The sequence below is a fragment of the Bidens hawaiensis genome, unplaced genomic scaffold (genome assembly GCF_021521415.1).
Source record: "Bidens hawaiensis isolate Kalapana, Puna unplaced genomic scaffold, B.hawaiensis_p1.1 tig00008759_1, whole genome shotgun sequence".
In the NCBI taxonomy this organism is placed as follows: Eukaryota; Viridiplantae; Streptophyta; class Magnoliopsida; order Asterales; family Asteraceae; genus Bidens; species Bidens hawaiensis.
In genome coordinates, this window is record NW_027491631.1 from 460,120 (window position 1) to 477,173 (window position 17,054).

The window sequence follows — 17,054 nt, forward strand, 5'->3', positions numbered from 1 at the left end:
TCAAACAAGAGGTTTCGCACCTGAGACCACCTTATGGGACCCCATGTATATTGTGCTAACCAATGAGATCAATAAAACACAGTTTAAGGGGATAAAGAAAAATACCCCTTATCTAGTTCATATGTGGGCCACCACTTATAGCATATATTAGATAGATATTTTCACAAGAATATTAGGTCTAACAACCACAAGGGAAGATAAAAAGGTAGCAAAACAAACTTCCTCTACAATGTCAATCTAACACTTTTCAAAGACAATGACAGCAGTCTAGGCAGATAATGTACTTAACTTTAATAATAATCTTACCTCAGTATTATAGATACCATTATAATAACCTTAACTTTAACCTTAATCTTAGCATATGCCCATCTTATCAACATAATTCTAGTCTTTTCTTGATTAGCATAAAGTTTGACAAGCCTCGAACCTGAAAAAGACGCAAAGTATTCATTATATAGCTACTCGGTTTTAGAACATACACAAAGAGAAGACATACCTGCAAAGACTCACGTATTGCATACTATATACTTTTCCTTTTCATGAGGTTCATAACAACAAACTTTCCTTCGAATAAATCCGACAATAAGTTCTCTAAATCATCAGGATAATACTTTATGTACCTCCCACCATGCCTTCCGCCCTCTAACCGACTTCCAAACCGCCCTAAAAAGGCACGGTACGCTGGAAGAACCTTTTCAGATATAGATATTCTAAGCTCTTCCTTAAGTTGTTCATCTGGAACCTTCCATAGTGTCTGTACCCTGTAAATATCTTCAAAACAAGCATTAAAGTTCTTAAATCTTTCTTTCAGAATCACCTTTGACGCACCGGTTGAACTCCCACCAACCCCTTCGTCTTTCAAACACTGCAACGCTTTCCCCCACGCGGCTCTCAGATAGCTCGTGTGCCATTGTCGGATCTTCCCACGATGCTTCCGAATCCACTGATCACCCAACAGATTCCTAACCTCGGATCCTTTCACCTTTTGTACTATGTAAAGCACATTGTTCATCATGAATATATACCTCAACGCACCATCTTCTAACAACCTCGATTTCTCATCAAGATTTGTTTGCAAAGACGCGATAAGTTCCTGCACACGATAAGCCATAGGGGATAACCTAGCTTCATCATCATCGTTCTCCACTGATACCAGATCATGGTCGTTTTTAGGCAACAACGCGTTCATCGTATCACTATACGCCACCAACAACTTCAAGTAATTCATAACATATCGTGTTATCGGATGAATCCCACCACTCTGCACCGCTCCCGAATTCTCACCCTTCACCGCATTCTCAAACTCCACAAACGTCCCCAAACCCGCCATCCCCAAACCACTCAAAACCCCCTTCGCCTCACTGCAAACCATCTCACCAGACTCATAACCGAACAACGCTTCTAAATCATGCAAAGCATCACCAACCACTTTATACATATCCAAAATCCGAAACAGCTTCTCCGAAGACCGTTGACTAATCGCAACCGCCTCACCGAAATTCAACAACTGCATCACGCACGCTTTCGTCGTTTCGACAAAACATACCTCCTGTATCAGTTCCGACTGGTCAAATATCGCTTCACAAAGCCGTTTCTCACCAAACAACAAAACCCTAACCACTACCTTCACCGCGAGAATCCACTTCTTCAACTTCTCATCCAACACCGCCCACTCGATCCTCAGCACCTCCTCGATACTCAACCTCTCCACACCCAAAATCATCAAACACTCATCCAACACATCTCGTCGAACATTACAATACACCTGGCAACACTCCTTCTCATAACCAGACCTAATCATCAACCCAGCAATATCCTTAACCTCATCCACAGCCTCCGGCCGAATCAAATCCACACAAAAATCACCGCCTAAACTCGCACCACGCTCGTGATGCAGGCCACTACTCTGACTCCCATCCAATTCATCATCATCAACTTCGCCTTCATCAACTTCTCCTTCACCATCACCATCATTCAACACAAAACTCCTCGAAACCGAAACCGAATCAGACCTAACCGAACCGTACAACCGATCGGCATCCAACGGCACCGTGTTATGAATCAACAAATGCCGAAAATCATCCTCTAGCTTCACCATAGCTAGCTGTAACGCGTTCTCAGCTCGATCCAAAACATCAGATTCCACGGTTAGGTTTTCGGTTAACCGAACGATTAAATCCACAGCGGTTAAATACTCCGACTCCGTTGTATCATCATCAGGCTCCATAATAATCCTCTCAGCGTCTTCAAACCTGTCATTGAATTGACCGCCACCGTTGGATATTAAATCGGTGATATTGGATAAGCGATTATCGAAGCGTGAGAGGATCATGAGCATGTCTTCGGTGGCTTCGGTGTTCATGTTTAAGCTCTTGACGATTTGCTGAGCTGTGGCCAGGACTCTGTCGTGGCCGTTTGTGGTGGTGGTGGTCATTTTTGTTGTGTGTTTGTTTGTTGGATTTTAATAAATAGGAATAGTAATTGGAATGGGGGAATACATATTATTATTCCTGTTCCGGGTGGTGTATTATGTGGTTGAGTTCAGGATTGATTGATTGATTGATTCCTTGCCTTTTTGGCCGGCATCAACGGGGTATGTCGTCAGTCTCGTTTGACAAGTTATATTATTATTAATATTTTAATTTAACATATACATTAAATAATAATATAAGAATAAAATAAAATAATATGCAATAGTAATATACTAATATGTATCGGAGACTTAACATACAAATTAAATTAACTTGTTATCTGTAAGAATCATGTAGTGTAATTATGTATTTATATCGTAGTGTTACACTACGATATAAATACATAATTACACTAATTACATTATGTTGTAATTACACTATAATGTAATTACATTACTATGTATGTATAATTACACTATCTAATTCTTACAGTTAACACGTTAATTTAATTTATATTTATTCCAAACCCATAATATAATATGTAATAGTTTGAAGGCTTGACTATTTAAGTGGAGACAAAAGTTTTATCTGTGTTATTTTTAATGGATTTTGATAATGAATTATTTGAGTTGGGTCTTGAGAGGCTGTCAGTTCAAAGCTTGAGCTCACTTAGGTTTCATTTCACTATGTGTTACAATAGAGAGTTCTGCTCTTTTGGTGCGGGCCAGCGGTATGGTTTTCCGGGGGAACACCCAAACCAAACTCTAAAGTCAGTGTGAGCCCGATTAAGACATCATAGTCTGGCCAGATTGTGCAATGAGACTCTCCAAATTTGGGAATGCAGTAACTTAAACATAAGAAAGCCGTTCTAAAAAAACATTTATAGCATAGTGGGGTTCTCTGGTGGAGACCAAAGTTTGATCCCCACTTGTGTCAATGTTAATGGATTATGATAATGAATTATATGAGTTAAGTCATGTGAGGTTGTCAATTCGAATATCTGGCTCATTCAGATTTCATTCCGATATGTGTTATGTAAGAGAATTATGCTCTTTTGGTGGCAGTCAGTCACCCAAACCAAACTCTGAAGCCAGCGTGGGCTTAGTTAAGACAACGTAGTCTGGCCAACGACGCTCTCCAAAATTCAAGAGTGCAGTGGCCTAACACACAAGAAAGTCGTCTTAAAAAAAGGTAAAATGATAAGTTTTTTTATATGAACGTCTTTGGAACTACCCCAATACTTGAGTGCTATCTTCTGAGACTTGACGTCAACGGTCCATGTTGAGATTGATGCTCCAGTGTTAACTCATTCAAGAACGCCATCAAAATGGAAATTAAAGACTGGTATACCATAGGTTGAGGGGTAGCGTAGCACTTAATTTTCTTATCAAAGTATAATTTTTTAGAAAAAAGATTTTTTTGTATTATTATATGTATAGGCTAAACTTGAACAAAATTTTTTAGCTCATATTACTCAACTTCTTTTTTTAATCTGCCACAGGAGAAAAGCTACTATTAGCCTCAAGTCAGGTTTTGAATATACTAAACGAATATGCATCAAATTTAGCTTTTAAAATTGGGTGAGGAAAGTCATGATTATCAAGAATATTATAATTAGCTGGCGGTTATCACGAGTTGGATAAAATTAGTTAGACGATGCTTTAAGAAAAAAGGACTACATCCCAAAGTATAATTTGTTTTATGTCCGGTTCATTTTGGTATTGAGTTGTGTTAAAGTAAACCAATTGCATGCAACTATGTATGTTGAAATTACCTTAAAAGTTGATATTAATAACTAACTAGTTAACAAAACCCGCGTGTTGTGGCGATAATTCGATATTAGTTAAGTTTGTTATGGTATCGCAATAAAGAAATAAAGAAAAAACAAAGAACGTCTAAAATAGAATTAACATTCGTATAGCTTATAACACAAAAACTAAACTTTCAAAATAGTATCGACACTCGTATAAGGATTGACATGGATCCTTAAAATGTTTTGTAAAAGGATTGACATGGATCCTTAAAGACATTTTGATACATAAGGTCGTAATTAAACACTCAGACAAAAATACATATATGATCTGATCCTTTCATATATGGGCTGTAGTAGGCGTATTACAACCATGCGTGTACCAAGATGACCGTACCGTTAGGCACGTAACTGACTTGATATGGTAGTGTGTGTATGAGTAGTTGATATTTCATAGGGCTGCGTAGTTCTACACTTCTACCAAGTCATTGAACACTATTAGTGATTATGTGTCTTGATAATTTGTTAAATTCTTGTGTGTGTTTACGTTATTCACCAACGATGTGCTTATGTATATCCAAAAATATTTTTAGGTAATCATGAACATGGACTATGGCAAATGCAAGAATTGCTGTCGAAGGAGTTTGAGAAATTCCTAGGCGTAGATGTCGGATGGCTCATATATATTTTGAAATCCTTGTAATGTGTTTAAACAAGATTTTCGTAAACCGATAAAAAATTAATTTCTTTTTGTATAAAATAAATCTTGAAGTAATGTATTATTCCGTTGCGTTATATCTCAATAAAAGAAAACGGATACCTACGTTCAGGCTCCTGAGGCGAGTGCGTGTGACACCTATACACATTATGAATCATCTTAACTCTAATGTATTGTTGAACAAAAGCAAGTATGTTAAAACATTATCATCGAGTTCTACAAAGAAGCAAAACTACATTGACAAACTCGGTCAAGGTTAAAACATAAGACGAATATGTTGTGAAACTATGAGAGAAGGATAAATCCTTAACATAATAACAAGAATTATAAAAGTAGGGTTGCTATTAAATCATGATATTTTTAATGCTATCGGGTGTTTGGAAGAGCTTTTATTTTTTGTTTTTTGAAGGGGTAAAATGTCCAAAATACCCCTTCAAAAACAACTAAAAGCACCAAATTAAAGTTTTATATACTTTTGGAATGACATTTTGGATATTTTGCTCTTCAAAAAACAAAAAGCAAAAAAGTAAAAGCTCTCCCAAACATGCCCTAAAAAGGAATAAATCCTATGAAAAGTCTTATTAAAGATTTAAATTTTGAATATGAGGTAGGTGAACCTACCTTATGAGGAAGCTTTTTAAAATGGATTTATCATGGAAGAGCAAAATTGCACAAAAGAGAGAAACTTAAGATCAAAATGGAAAAAGTATCAACCACACTTTTAACTTTAAAAATACAAAACCAAACTATTAAAAATTCACATGATATTCTACAAGGATCAAGTGTGTTTTATAAAGTTTATGATTTGGTCTAAACACCCGGAAATGAGTTTTTTAAAAATACGATGAAAAAAATACACAACTGTTTAAAATACCAAAACCAAGTTTATGTGGACTGGTAGTTCACGGTCGGTTAACCCGATTGTGGAAGTGATCGTCAATTAAGCAAATTCCACTTTCATATTTTTATGTTTAGTCTATAAATTGAAGCCTTATCAAAACTCATTTCCTTGCCTCTTTTGCTTTAAACACTTTCATATATACATCTAAATATACCTATATAAGTCTCTTCATATTCAAACATCATATTAAAGAAGATAGATCAAGAGCAAATAGAAGACTTGTGCTACAACTACTATCATATTCATTCTTGTGTTCTATTTGTTCGGTGATCACTGTCATTGCATTACTGAGAAGTGTGTGATGGGCACCATACTTGTTCGGTGATTTGTAAGAGGTGATCGTTACATTTAAACTGTTGAAATACTTGGTGTTTTGATGATCTCTTTCGTTCAAAAGAAACAACAATGGAGCAACTTGATTAGAAAATTGGTGAGAAGACGTAAAGTGAGTTTGCTGAAATCCGCTTAAACTTATATTATGACTCATTATATTCTTGTATATACAACTCCTTGAGTGCTATTAATTTTGAGTGCTATTAATTGAAGAATTTTTTAAGAAAGCATATTCACCACATTTAGTTCTCTACAAACATTTTTAATAAATCATAGAATTAAAATTTAAATAAATCATAGAATTAAAATTTAAAGTAAAACTTATAAATTAAAAAAAAAAAAAAACTATGAAAAAAAACGTAACTAGTCTTCAAACTTTAATGTCATTCCAGGCACTTTCTGTATGCAAAGTCAAAGTAAATTTACGTCACCATCAAGTTTAGTAAATGGTAGTATGATATTTCTACAAAGCATTATAGATATTGAGGACTTTGAAGCGGAGATAAAGATATCATATGTATGATCCCCAAAGTCATAATTCAGAAAATAGATCTATTTATAAACTAAATCGAACATAATTCATAAACGATTCCGCTTTTGCACTCTGTAGTTGAGCAACGAAAGTTCATTGTTAGAAGTACTAAGTCCTAGTACATGATTATTTGGTTGCGATTTGTAACCTTTCATTGTTCTAAGGACTAGCATACTACTTTGATTCATATAAGACGCTACACGACGCTTCATTTTTCAAGCATCTTAACGATTATTGATATTCGATTCCCATACCTAGTTTTATCCTCATTAACAAGTTTATAAGCGATCTCGCCGCTGAATATCACCCGAAATGTGCACAAATCGAGTTTCAGGACTAGACTGATTTAGGCTGGGTCAAAGACCCTCAATTCAAGATTTTGTTCAAACCAGTTCATACTGAGACTGGTTTTGGAGGGGGGAGGGGGATTACAGAGGTAAGCCAAATTGAATTTAGTTTTAAACGATTCAACCTGCTTTTAATCGATTTCAAAGTATAAAGTTACAAAGGTTCAATTCGGGTCTAAACCCGGTTCAACCAAATGTATTTCAGCTTGGGTCCATAACCGAGTTTGGTTACCACTTTATTTTGAGTTAATTGCTTGGTTGGTCCCTATACTTTACAGATATTGTCCTTAACATTTGATAATCACACACTTATTCTAATAGTCACAAACTTATTATTGTATTAAGGTGGTGAAAAAACGTATAAATGTTGTAACTATGATGTAGTTACCAGTTAACCCAGTTAAATATTAGTCAGATATATATATACATGTATTACAACAGGCTCCTTATGTAACGGAGGATCTATCTAACAACCACAATTACACACACACACACACACACACACAGACGACAGTAGTTAAACATAACGCCGGCAATGGAAGCTGAACTGAAACGGATGTTATCGGATCTCCAACATCTCAAATCTTCATTGTCGGATCCATCTCACCAAGCCTCCATCGATCAAGTAACTTCTTTTCTTCAATCGCAAGCAATTGATCTTATATCCGATCAAGCCTTACTGCTAGCTAATTAACAGATTATTACTATCGATGCTTACGAAACCCTAATTTGTTAATTCTATCACCGATCGGAATAAATGCAATTGGAATTGTTATAATTTTGTTTACATGTAATTTTTTTTTATTATCTTTTTGTTAAAACAAGTAACTTTTACACCGGGACAATTACAGACTAACGGCAGATAGACGGACAATTTTGTTTTGATTATTTCAATTGTATCCGATCTAATTGTGCTTTAGTTTAGGTCACTACGTGTTGCTGATTCATTTGATTATATGTGACATGCATATGAAGTTATTGGTAGCTTTGATTCAGTTAATTAATTAGTAGTTATGCTGACTTTTATCAGATATTCATCACTAGATTTTGAATCCGTCCCGCTAGAATTACATACGTGCTAGTCGGGCGAAGGGGTACGGTAACCGGATTATAAGTTTTGTGTGTAATTTTGAGTTCTACACACACACAAACATGCACACACATTTTTATATGTAATTTTTGTTTTATATGCATACACACAATTTTATATGTAATGTTTTGAAGTAGACAGGTTTTAATCCCTCCTTGAACTATTTAGGACCGGAATCGCCGGAATTTACAGGTTTTTGCTGGAATTAGGGCCGATTACTCAATTAGGTTCGGTTTTGACTGATTAGGACTGACTGTAATTATAGTCGCTAATTACCTAAAATTTAATCAGCAGTTCACCAGTTAGCAACTAGTCGCTGGTTAAATCTGATTTTCACAACACTGTTTGTTTACACCAGTTGACATTAGCAGGACAGATCCCTCTTAGCCCTTACGTAAATCAAAACTCAACTGAAGTTCACTCTGGCGAAATTTAACTGAATTTAAACGCAATTTTTTTGTCATATATTTATGTAATTTTGTTATGAAGGAAAATATCTTTGTTTTTTGTACATGACTACATGCTGCTACCTTGGTGGTGGTGGTGGTTGTTGTTATTATTTTTATTAACTTTATAATTTATGTGTTGGCAGATTCGGTTGCGTGTAGAGAATCTCACCAGTCTTGCAATGGCTGAACCAGCTCGTCGTTCAAAAGTCAAGGTATTGCCTATATCAACATTCAACACCGCTTCAATTGATTTCTAATAAAGTGATTATTTTATTTAACACTAATAAATAATACTGCTGATTTAATTTCAGGATATGAGTGCCGAGGTTGTAGACAGCAACCCTTACAGTAGGCTTATGGCTCTGCAGAGGATGGGCATTGTGGAGAATTATGAAAGAATAAGAGAATTTTCTGTTGCCATAGTTGTCTGTACTGAACCCATCTTTTCAACTATTATTTTTGAGGCTTAATTGCTTAACTAGATGATGATCACCTAATTGAGTAACTCTTGTGGTTTTTTGACAGGGTATTGGTGGGGTGGGGAGTGTTGCTGCTGAAATGCTTACAAGATGTGGTATAGGTCGTCTTTTGTTGTATGATTATGATACAGTGGAGTTAGCCAACATGAATAGGCTATTTTTCCGTCCTGAACAGGTGTGATTAATATTATGGTCACTTTTAATTGTTTATTTAAGCCGACTTGTGACAAACTAAATTACTGAAATGGTTACTTTGTAAATATATAACGTGTTATCACTTGTTAGCGTTGTCTGCCTGTTTCATTCACTGACTATTCTCTTATTAAGTTTAGGAAGCACAAGTTGTTGTTAGGCATGTTAACATTGATTTTTTATTTCTCAGGTTGGTATGACCAAGACTGATGCTGCGGTTCAGACTTTATCAGAAATAAATCCTGATGTTGTTCTCGAGGTAATAATTTTATAAGAAGTTACAAAAATGATGTTGCATATTGAGCTATTGACCATTGCTATTGTAAATATGTTTTAGTGGTTGTATACTACTCATATATCCACTTTACCATGGTATTGGTCTTCACTCTTCATGGTTTATAACTTTATATAGGCAGGCTTATTGACTGTATAGATTTAAAGTTCTAAATAGAAATATATAGAAAATTGGCCTTCTTTCTGATAATGGTGATAAAAGGAACATTTTCTTTTTCATTTTTAGCTATAAGGAAATGCAACAATGTGCGTGTGTGTCTATACACACTCGCATACACATAGATAGATAGAGAGAAGGTGTGTGTGTGTGACTGCGTGTGTGTGTGTGGGGTGGGGGTGGGGTGGGGGGGGGGGGGGGTTATCAACTAATTTAATCCGATATCCGGATCAATATATGTGCTCATTGTTCTGTTGTTCTAATATGCATTTATTTGAGTCAAGACAGTCTAGCTACTTCTGGTGCTCATTGCTCAACTACCTTAATGAGGATTAACTGACACATAAGTGGTGCATTTTGATGTATAAAGTATAACTGTATCTCTATTGTATAGGTATACGGTGATTCCAATATGCATTAACGGCTGATTTACTTCTGGTGCTCATTGCTTAATTACCTTATTGAGGATATTAACTAACACATAAGTGGTGCATTATGATGTATAAAGTATAACTATATCTCTATTGTATAGACATATGATGATTACAATCCAATTCTGTATTATTTGATACAACTGCTTTTTCAAATGATGTATATATGTGTGAACCCTCGGGTGGGCAAAAGTGAAATTGCACTAATTTTGACGTTATTTTACTAATCTCGTGAAAATAACGTTAAAAGTGACGGACGGTTAATCAGCATCATGTAGTGGCGTTGATAGCTGAAAGATAAGGGTACATGCACCGATCAGCCGGTGTCCCGATGATTGAGTGCTATGTGCCTTATGTCCAAGGCTTGATGCAAAACTACTATCGAGCCGGGGGTCTCACCGGAAGCAGCCTCTCTATCCCTATGGGGTAGAGGTAAGGCTGCCTACATCTTACCCTCCTCAGACCCTACCATAGCTTTGCTATTGGTGGGATATACTGAGTACGATGATGATGATGATGATGATACAGTTATTCAGAAATGACTGGACGGTTACATTCAAGCTAAGAGAAATGATTAATAAAGTTGAAATTTGAAAATATTTGACAACATTCTCTTTACGAACTTATTAGCTAAGTGTATTGTGGCACGTGGGGACACTTAACTCCAATGTAGCTGATTAAGTGATCCTAACTAGAAGCATACGATGATGTCTTACAGATTTAAGATTGCCATCTTATTTTGTTTTGATATCTTTTGACTTCTTACTATAATATTTATTTACTACTTTCAGAGCTTTACCCTGAACATAACAACAGTGCAAGGCTTTGAAACTTTCATTTCAAGCCTCACAAACAAATCTCATAATCCAAAGAAAGAAGGAACCGGCGTGGATCTTGTTTTGAGCTGTGTAGATAATTATGAAGCAAGGATGGTTGTAAATCAGGTTGATTCAACTTTTACCCGAAAACGTGCCTGTTTTTTAATAATTATTTCATTTATTTCTTCATAATATTTTTTTTTGGTCCATACAGGCTTGTAATGAACTGAATCAAACTTGGATGGAATCTGGTAAATAAATGCATTTTGGTGCTGTTTGTTTTACATTCTTAATATGTTTATTATTTGGGCAGGTGTGTCCGAGGATGCTGTTTCGGGTCATATACAGTTATTGATTCCTGGAGAAACCGCTTGTTTTGCTTGTGCGCCTCCTTTGGTGAGTGTGCTGTGTTATTAAATTAATCAACTTTATATGCTCGCTTTTTTTGTTTTTAATATATAATTTATAAACTATTTTTGTTGTCTTTGTTCATGTAGGTTGTTGCATCTGGTGTGGATGAACGCACACTTAAACGTGAAGGAGTTTGTGCTGCATCTTTGCCAACTACCATGGTTAGCTATACCTGGGCTCGATATTTTTATAATTGATATTATCACTATCATTATTATTATTCTTACTATTACTAACATTTTACATTATTTGAAAGGGGGTTGTTGCTGGGCTTTTGGTCCAAAACACACTTAAGTTTTTGCTGAAGTTCGGGGAAGTCTCACCATACTTGGTAAGGACTCAACTCACATGTTCATAATGCTTGTAAACATCTGAACAAACAAGAATGGGACATGCTCGTGTTCGTTTCTTTATCTTTAACTGAACATTAAATGAATCATGAACATAAATAAACAAAAGAGACATGTTCATGTTCGTTCATTTTACTAAATGGGCAATTTTTTATTTTTTTTTTGTAATTATTCAATCGTTCATTAAAAAACGAGCATAACCAACTTCTCGCCGAATTGATCACCAAACATTCTGTTCCTTTACAAGTCTAAATTAATCTAAAAATATGGTTAACAATTAACAAAAGTAATCTATTTTCGTTAATAAAGATAAGAGTTTGCATTTATTAAAATAAAACAGAACCCTTATCGATCAAATTGCCACTAGTTCTGGCCACAGACATATATTCAAATTCACATGTGTGTATAATTTTGGACTTCTTGATGTATAATTATATTGTTATTATTAATATTAGGGATATAATGCTCTTAAAGATTTCTTCCCAACCATAGCAATGAAACCAAACCCTCAATGTTCAAACGGGCCTTGTGTACAACGCCAGGTAAATTGATATCATGGATGTTGTGTTTCAAACATTTCATCTGCTTACGATTGTTGGTTTCTATAATAATTTCTTAATTATGCAGAAAGAATACATGCTCGTTAAACCTGCAAGAGATGCAGCTCTCAAAGCAAAGATGGAGGAAGAATTATCAACTATAGAAATTCCAGTTCATGCTGATAATGAATGGAATATTAGGTAAATATTTGGCACTTCAGCATATTTATATTTTGATTTAAAATCATGTAATCACTGTAATTATATTGGTTCTTTTTCAGTGGTGTTGATGATTGTGAGGTTGAGGTTATTAATGGCCAAAGTTCAGGTTAGTTCATTCTACTATCAATTTTTATGACCATTTATTTGTTATTATTTGCCACATGTAATATTTAGTTATTTACATATTTACCCTTTTATCGAATGTTGATGTAATTTTTGGTTTGATAGCAGATGCACTGCCAGAAGGTCTTGTTCGTGAGCTTCCAAACGCTGACGTCTACAACAATCCAACGGTCTCAAATGAAACTGTGGACGCTGTAGATGATCTTGAAGATCTCAAAAGGCAACTTGAGGCCCTTAATGCAGTTTAGTGCTTTTTTTATCTTTCAAATTTTAATTTAAAGACTAACAAACTAAGAATTTTGGCCTATTTCCAGTTTTGGTCTAGGAGCGCCTTTTACATCGAATAATTTATATGAACTTCTGTAACTTTTTTTGTTCGTTTTCTTTGTTTTTCGACTTACATTGGTTGGAAACCGTAACCTTTAATGAGTCAATTTAGGTTATGTTATATTTTTAACTGGTCAAATTGGTCCGATGAACATGTTGAAAGTCGATTAGAATATGTTTTTGAAGAATGAACTCGTACTTTTAGGGAGAAAATCATAAATTAGTAACGAAACTTTAATCATAACTTTTTTGCAGACTATAAAAAAATTTAAATCACTTAGTTTTACTGTATTGATAATGACTTAAATGAAACAATAATAAGACTTTATTGGTATATAATAACTTGAATTTTAAGTTTCATGTTAAGTTAAAAATAATTTATGTTATTAAATAATTAAATGATTAGGTTATGTATTCTCTTTAAAGTTAAGAGTTATTTCCCAAAATGGGTGCATGGGAAAATTATACTAAAATAGGTGATTTGAAAAATATTTATCAAGTTTTTTTATTTTTATAGTTACCATATCTCACTCCTAATCTTATTGGTTTATAATGATTTCTATTCAAGTTTCTACTTAAAAAACATCAACAAAGAATTTTAAAAAAATAATTATTGTTAATTGGATTAGCTAGCATAATGAAAGGACGAAAGCCTAGGGGTATGTTTGATAATTTGTATGATGTAATGAAACAGATGAGAGTGAAAAATGTAGAAATGAAATGATTCATCACTTTATTATTATAATAATATTTTTATGAGTAATAATATGAATATTCATAATCAATAATTTTTAGACCCTCACTCTGCAATGAGATCGTTAAACCGAATAAAAATGATCGTAACGACGTTGAATCACGTATGTGCGTTATGAAATGTTAACTCGTTTAATTTTAAACAATAATATTGATATGTAGTAATGGTTCTAATATAATTATAGTTATATTATAATATACAAAATAATAATGATAATTATATAATAATATAATAAGACAAAATATAATAATTATAATCGTAATAATAATAAATGTTGACTCTTTTGATCTTTTCATTCCTTGAAGTAATAGAAAAAAAATACACATACCTAAAAGCATGAAAATCTAAAAAATGAAAGGGATTTTATTTCTTATGAAATGATCAATTACATTCTTGTATGCTAACTAAACAAGTTTTTTTTTATTCTTTTGGAACAACCCATTACAATCTGTATTTCATTACTACATACCAAACGCTCTACATAAGATCTGCTTGTGCATGGAGAGGAAGAATAAACTTTGGAAATCTTTAGAAGATTCCATGACCTACCGTTACTTTAGTAAAATAGGTTGGTTAAGTAAAAGTTGTTTATCTGATATACCTCATAGAACAAAAATAGTGTTTGAACAAAAAATAATAAAACTTACAGATTTTTTTTCATCTCGTTTTCTTTATATGTATTCTTAAAATAGTGTTTTGAGAACTTTTTTTTATGTTTTTTAAATAGAGAATTTGAATATAAGTTATTTTTAACCAATAAGATTATGAGTGATAAATGATAGCTTTAAAAAAAAAACCTATTTTGATATATATTTTTCAAATCGCCCCTATTTTGATAAAAAAAAACAAAAAAAAAAACTCAAAGTATTGTTTTTATCATACTTTGTTGATTACATCTGAAAATTGAAAACTAAAAAGACAACATGTTAGCTAAAAAATAACATTAACTATTACATTATAATAAAAATTCTAGTAAATATATTTTGTTATCAGAAAACAAAACCATAAGAGTTGAATAATATATTTTCTTTCAAACTTGATACGAATCTCCTTGGCTGCTCACAAATTCTGTCACAAAATACTTACAATCATGTTGTCCATGACAATTTACCACTTGGTAGTCTGTGAAATAAATTGGTTTAGTAAAACTATTGTGTCATAAAATGTTACTGTTTAAATCATTAGGTTTGACATTAAATTACAAAAAAACATCCAACATTTATATTTTCTTGGATTATTATTGTATGGACAAATTTTTGGGACAGTTAAACTGACATTTGAGGCCCATACAACATCATAACTCTAATTTATATAATTGGTTTTAGTAATTGTTTGAAAAAGTAAGATATATAATTTGGCATGCAAACAATTGAGTTAGTTGAATTATAATTGTAACATCCCAAAATTTCGATTCAAATTTGATAACTTAGGAAAGTTGAAGGATCAAAAATAATTTCAAGACAAGACATGAGAAAATATTAAATAAGGAAATATAGGAAAAATAAGGAAATAAAAATATTTCCTAAGTTAAGTATTCTTACATAAAGGAAACTACATCCCACATGGAAGGATGTAAGAAAAAGGAAGCACTTTACCAAGGTATAAATAAGGAAGATGGAATCAATCCCACATGGAAAGTAGTAAAGAAATGGAAACTCTTTATAAGGAAGAAATTTTCCATAGTAATATTCTTTTAGGAATATCATGCATCAAGTGGTCCTAGCGGAGGGAGCGTAGCACGCGACGCGCACGCGCTTGGGCTCGAGCGAAGGCGACGGCGAAGGGCGTTGGGCGCAAGCTATCAAAGACGAGGGGCTAAAACTGAAAAATAATATCCAGGGACCCATCGCGCTACGCGATGAGTCCAAGGGGACGGCCATCGCGATACGCGATGGGCCGTGATGACACATCAACACGTGTCACACTCTGGTGACACGTGGCAACACACCAGGACACGTGGCAGATCGTGTCAGGCCACGTGGCGACACGTGGCGTGACCTCAGGAAAGGGGCCATCGCGATACGCGATGGCGAGAGAAGTAGGACCCACCCATCACGTACCGCGATAGGATCCAAAATCAGCTATAAATAGGGGGTGGATCAGCTCATTCCCACACACCTCTTAAACTCTCTCTCTAACTACTTTCTCTCTCTACCTTGGTTTGCGTGCCACCGACCCAACAAATAACACATCGTAATCCGTGCCATAAACCCGGTGTTTTCGTCTCGAAGTACGTGCACGACCCGGCGACACCCGAACGTTGTCTCGTTATGCGTGCCAAGAAAAGTTGATCAAGAACGCCTCGATAGACGTGCGTATAGAGTAGAAGTGCTACCCATATAAACTTAGGAATATCTAACTCCGAATACCGTGCAAGGTAAGGGGTTCTGCCTAAGTTATTATTATATTATTATTTGGCTTATACCATAGTCAAAGATATAGCTGAACCTTGATTACGATTAAGAATCATATAACTTTTCTTAAGTGAAGGTTATAGTTTAAATAGTATTTCTTTATGACTAAGAAATATAATATTCAAAAGAATATAGTAAAAGAAATTATGTTTCTTCTTGAAGAAGAAACTCAGTATAGACGTTTCTTCTCGAAGAAACGTAGCATATGATTGATAAATAAAGAAAGGGACTAAAGGTCCAAGTGTTTTATAAACAAATGCTTTTTATCAAGGTTAAAGCTATATGAAACGGACTAAAGGTCTGAAGCTAGATCGTTGATCTAGTTATTTATACAAATGTTATTCTCGTACTATAGGTCCGAGGTAACAAAACAAGAAGAAGGAAACAGAAAACAGGAATCAGTAACAGAAACTGATTATAAACAGAAAAGGTGAATACGCCCCAAACCTTTTATAATGAGTCTGAGTGTTTAAAACTTTGTGTACAATAATAAGAAACGGACACTCTGATTAAGAGTATACATGTGTCTGGATCCAAACATACATGGTGACTCGGCATTTCCCCGAGGCCATGCATATCATCAACATGCCTCTGAAGGTCTACGGGACTGTTCAGAGAAATGATATTGTGTATATAATTAATTGTACATGGTACTTAGGGTAATTTTATCCCAATTTAGTTGGGTGCCTAATGAGTAGTCACAAAGGTATTATTGTTGGTTTCACAAAGGTATTGACAAGAGATTTTAGAGTCAGTGTTATTCACCAGCTTTGTTCTGACGTATTTTCCCCCCATGTTACAGGGAAACAAGAAAGGTTAGACAAACAAGATGAAATAGAAGATTGAAGTTATAGTCATTAGATGTTATCTGATGGCCCAGATATTTTATTTGAAAATATTATAAAAGAGTTAAGTTTTACAAAGAAATGTATTTGAAATATCAAATGGGTATTTGAACCCGAGAGTTTAATAAGTTTTCAATATAATAATATTTTATTAAAGACTTCCGCTG

The 17,054-nt window shown here is 34.3% G+C and overlaps 2 protein-coding genes across 4 annotated transcripts; one reads left to right on the forward strand and one right to left on the reverse strand.

The window, feature by feature from the left end:
• Nucleotides 1-113: 113 nt before the first annotated feature.
• LOC143529860 (exocyst complex component EXO70A1-like) lies at nucleotides 114-2,452 on the reverse strand. Its single transcript, XM_077025562.1, has 2 exons — nucleotides 497-2,452; nucleotides 114-427 (listed from the first exon to the last, which is right to left on the reverse strand). The coding sequence occupies exon 1, from the start codon at nucleotides 2,432-2,434 to the stop codon at nucleotides 521-523; it is 1,914 nt and encodes a 637-aa protein (XP_076881677.1). The 5' UTR covers nucleotides 2,435-2,452; the 3' UTR covers nucleotides 114-427; nucleotides 497-520.
• Nucleotides 2,453-7,474: 5,022 nt separating this feature from the next.
• On the forward strand, nucleotides 7,475-12,835 carry LOC143529838 (ubiquitin-like modifier-activating enzyme 5). 3 transcript variants are annotated; one of them, XM_077025542.1, is made up of 14 exons: nucleotides 7,475-7,617; nucleotides 8,675-8,743; nucleotides 8,843-8,956; nucleotides 9,057-9,185; nucleotides 9,393-9,461; nucleotides 10,876-11,028; nucleotides 11,117-11,153; nucleotides 11,216-11,298; nucleotides 11,400-11,474; nucleotides 11,570-11,644; nucleotides 12,119-12,205; nucleotides 12,291-12,403; nucleotides 12,484-12,530; nucleotides 12,656-12,835. In XM_077025542.1, the coding sequence occupies exons 1-14, from the start codon at nucleotides 7,528-7,530 to the stop codon at nucleotides 12,793-12,795; spliced, it is 1,281 nt and encodes a 426-aa protein (XP_076881657.1). In that variant the 5' UTR covers nucleotides 7,475-7,527; the 3' UTR covers nucleotides 12,796-12,835. The 3 variants fall into 3 exon arrangements, with proteins under 3 accessions (XP_076881657.1, XP_076881656.1, XP_076881655.1); XM_077025541.1 differs by having other exon boundaries at nucleotides 12,653-12,810; XM_077025540.1 differs by having other exon boundaries at nucleotides 12,484-12,529; nucleotides 12,643-12,810.
• The last annotated feature ends 4,219 nt before the right edge of the window (nucleotides 12,836-17,054 follow it).

Coding starts and splice junctions, on each gene's coding strand:
- LOC143529838 (XM_077025540.1), top strand. CDS start 7,528: ATGGAAGCTGAACTGAAACGGATGTTATCGGATCTCCAACATCTCAAA. Junction 9,462..10,875: donor ATCCTGATGTTGTTCTCGAG/GTAATAATTTTA, acceptor TACTACTTTCAG/AGCTTTACCCTGAACATAAC. Junction 12,530..12,642: donor TTATTAATGGCCAAAGTTCA/GGTTAGTTCATT, acceptor GATGTAATTTTT/GGTTTGATAGCAGATGCACT.
- LOC143529860 (XM_077025562.1), bottom strand. CDS start 2,434: ATGACCACCACCACCACAAACGGCCACGACAGAGTCCTGGCCACAGCT.